Here is a 2,829-nt window from a genome sequence, read left to right on the forward strand (position 1 = left end):
TTTGTTTTTGTTTCTGTTTTTTTTTTGAGACGGAGTCTCACTCTGTCGCCCAGGCTGGAGTGCAGTGGCATGACCTAGGCTCACTGCAAGCTCCACCTCCTGGGCTCACATCATTCTCCTGCCTCAGCCTCCCGAGTAGCTGGGACTACAGGCGCCCGCCACCACGCCAGGCTAATTTTTTGTATTTTTAGTAGAGACGGGGTTTCGCCATGTTAGCCAGGATGGTCTCGATCTCCTGACCTTGTGATCCGCCCACCTCGGCCTCCCAAAGTGTTAGGATTACAGGCGTGAGCCACCGGGCCCCACCATGTGTCTCCTTTTAAGAACTCACCTGGGCCGGGCACGATGGCTCAGGCCTGTAATCCCAGCACTTTGGGAGGCCAAGGTGGGCAAATAACGGTCAGGAGATCCAGACCATCCTGGCTAACACGGTGAAACTCCATCTCTGCTAAAAATACAAAAAATTAGCTGGGCATGGTGGCATGTGCCTGTAGTCCCAGCTACCCGAGAGACTGAGGCAGAAGAATGGCGTGAACCCGGGAGGCGGAGCTTGCAGTGAGCTGAGATGGCGCCACTGCACTCTAGCCTGGGCGACAGAGTGAAACTCCATCTCAAAAAAAAAAAAAAAAAAAGGAGACACATGACCAGAAATACAGGCCTCAGGGAGCCGAGGATAGCCCCTGGCTGACAGCCTGCAAGGAAGTAGGGACTCCATTCCTGCAACCATGAGGAACTGAATTCTGCAGACAACCTGAATGAGCTTGGAAGTGAATCTTCCCCACATGGGATTTTTAAACTACGGAGTTGTGAATTAGTAAGTGGGTACTGGCCGGGCACAGTGGCTCACGCCTGTAATCCTAGCACTTTGGGAGGTCGAGGTGAGTGGATCACCTGAGGACAGGAGTTCAAGACCAGCCTGGACAACATGATGAAACCCTGTGTCTACTAAAAATACAAAAATGAGCTGGGCATGGTGGTGGTTGCCTGTAATCCCAGCTACTTGGGAGGCTGAGGCAGGAGAATCGCTTGAACCCAGGAGGCAGAGGCTGCAGTGAGCCAAGATCGTGCCATTTCACTCCAGCTGAGCAACAAGAGTGAAACTCTGTCTCAAAAAAAGAAAATAAAAAAAAAAATTGAAAATGGGCATTGTTGTAAGCTGCTGAGTTTATGGCAATTTGTTACATGACAATAGAAAACGAACACACTTTGCAGTGGACTCCAAGATGCCCGTGAAAGGGAGCTTCTCTTTGATCTCCTTAACCTCCTCATCTCCACAGGACCCAGAGCACAAGAACGTCCCTTCTCCTGCTTCTAGTCCCACAGTCTAGAAAAGAGAGGAGGAGCCCAGCTCTTCATCATTCCACCCCCACCCACTAACTCCCAACTTCCTGGCCCTCAGCGGGTGACCAAGGAAGTCACTCCACTTGGCTTTCCATAAACAGCCTGTGCCCCACCAGGCTCAGGGGGGCAGCTTGACCAATCCCTATTTCCAAGACCTTTGGCCAACCCTATTGATCTGGACTCCTGGGCAGGCAGTTGGACCAACGGACAGACGCCATGAGGGCTCTGCTGCTCCTGGGGTTCCTGCTGGTGAGCCTGGAGTCAACACTTTCGGTGAGTGCTGTGGGAACCAGGATTGTCCCAGGATGGTCCTGGGGAGGGGGGCAGTCGCTATCACAGCCATGGTCTCTGCTCATGACCTGTGGGTTCAGGTGACTAGGAGGCCTATGTGGAAAGGTGAGGCCAGCCCCGAAGGCCCAGGCAGAGGAGACAGACAACCAGACTGGGTGGATACAAGGGCACAGCCTACATTTCTGGGGGAGATGGGCCTTAAGAAGACAATGGGAGGAGGTAGAAAGGGTTTGGGTCTTGGGAGGAAATCTCTGCATTTCTGGGCTGTGAGAGGAAGCTGCAGACTAGCAACAGATCGGTGGCAGGCTATGACTTCTAGGCAGTTCCCTGCCTTCTTCTCTCCCTTGTAGATTCCACCTTGGAAAGCGCCCAAGGAGCATAAGTACAAAGCTGAAGAGCACACAGTCGGTAAGTGGCTCCTCCTCCTGAGAACCCTTGGGTGGGGATGTGTATGGTGCGGCATGTGCAGTCTCAAGACAATCTAGTCTTGTGCCTACTTGGTGCTAGGTCTTATGCCCATGGGCACCAGAGTGATCATGAGCTGTGTGATCCTTGAGGGCAGGGCATAACTGTGTCTAAGTGCCCACAAGCCTGGCTCAGAGCAGGTGCTTGAGATATGTGCTGCTGGTGCCATCACACCTGGGATCCTGCCAGCCTTCCTCCGTTTCCCCAGCTTTTCCCCTTCTTTTCCTTTCACCAGTATGTCTCGTGGGCATCAATCATGCCACACAGAGGCCAGGACCTTCAATGGGCAAGGAAGGATCAAGAGCTGGTCTCTGGCATTTGAATGCCTCTGAATCCCAGCTTTATCACTTATGAGTTGGGTGACTCTGGGTGAGAATCAAATCTGAGTTCTCTAAGCTTCAATTTCCCCTTCTGCGAAACCAGGTTGATAATAGTAAACCTCTTAGGGTTGTTGAGAAGGAAAACCCATGTGAGGCATTCAAACCATCACCTGAATGGAATGGTGCATGGAAATGCTTTAAAAATATGAGCTTTTATTGGCCGGGCGCGGTGGCTCAAGCCTGTAATCCCAGCACTTTGGGAGGCTGAGGCGGGTGGATCACGAGGTCAGGAGATCGAGACCATCCTGGCTAACATTGTGAAACCCCGTCTCTACTAAAAATACAAAAAACTAGCCGGGCATGGTGGCGGGCGCCTGTAGTCCCAGCTACTCGGAGGCTGAGGCGGGAGAAT

General features: G+C 52.4%; 2 protein-coding genes across 2 annotated transcripts in view; one reads left to right on the plus strand and one right to left on the minus strand.

The window, feature by feature from the left end:
- Positions 1 to 2,829, minus strand: part of GRK6 (G protein-coupled receptor kinase 6) — a 58,558-nt gene that overhangs the window by 52,515 nt on the left and 3,214 nt on the right. The window lies entirely within an intron of this gene.
- F12 (coagulation factor XII (Hageman factor)) overlaps positions 1,509 to 2,829 on the plus strand; it is a 6,794-nt gene continuing 5,473 nt past the window's right edge. Inside the window, exons 1-2 of the mRNA XM_011989957.1 lie at positions 1,509 to 1,614; positions 1,983 to 2,040. Coding sequence (XP_011845347.1) covers positions 1,558 to 1,614; positions 1,983 to 2,040 — 115 coding nt within the window. The 5' untranslated portion in view covers positions 1,509 to 1,557. The remainder of the gene's footprint in view (positions 1,615 to 1,982; positions 2,041 to 2,829) is intronic.

The sequence above is a fragment of the Mandrillus leucophaeus genome, unplaced genomic scaffold, assembly GCF_000951045.1.
Source record: "Mandrillus leucophaeus isolate KB7577 unplaced genomic scaffold, Mleu.le_1.0 Scaffold366, whole genome shotgun sequence".
NCBI lineage: Eukaryota > Metazoa > Chordata > Mammalia > Primates > Cercopithecidae > Mandrillus > Mandrillus leucophaeus.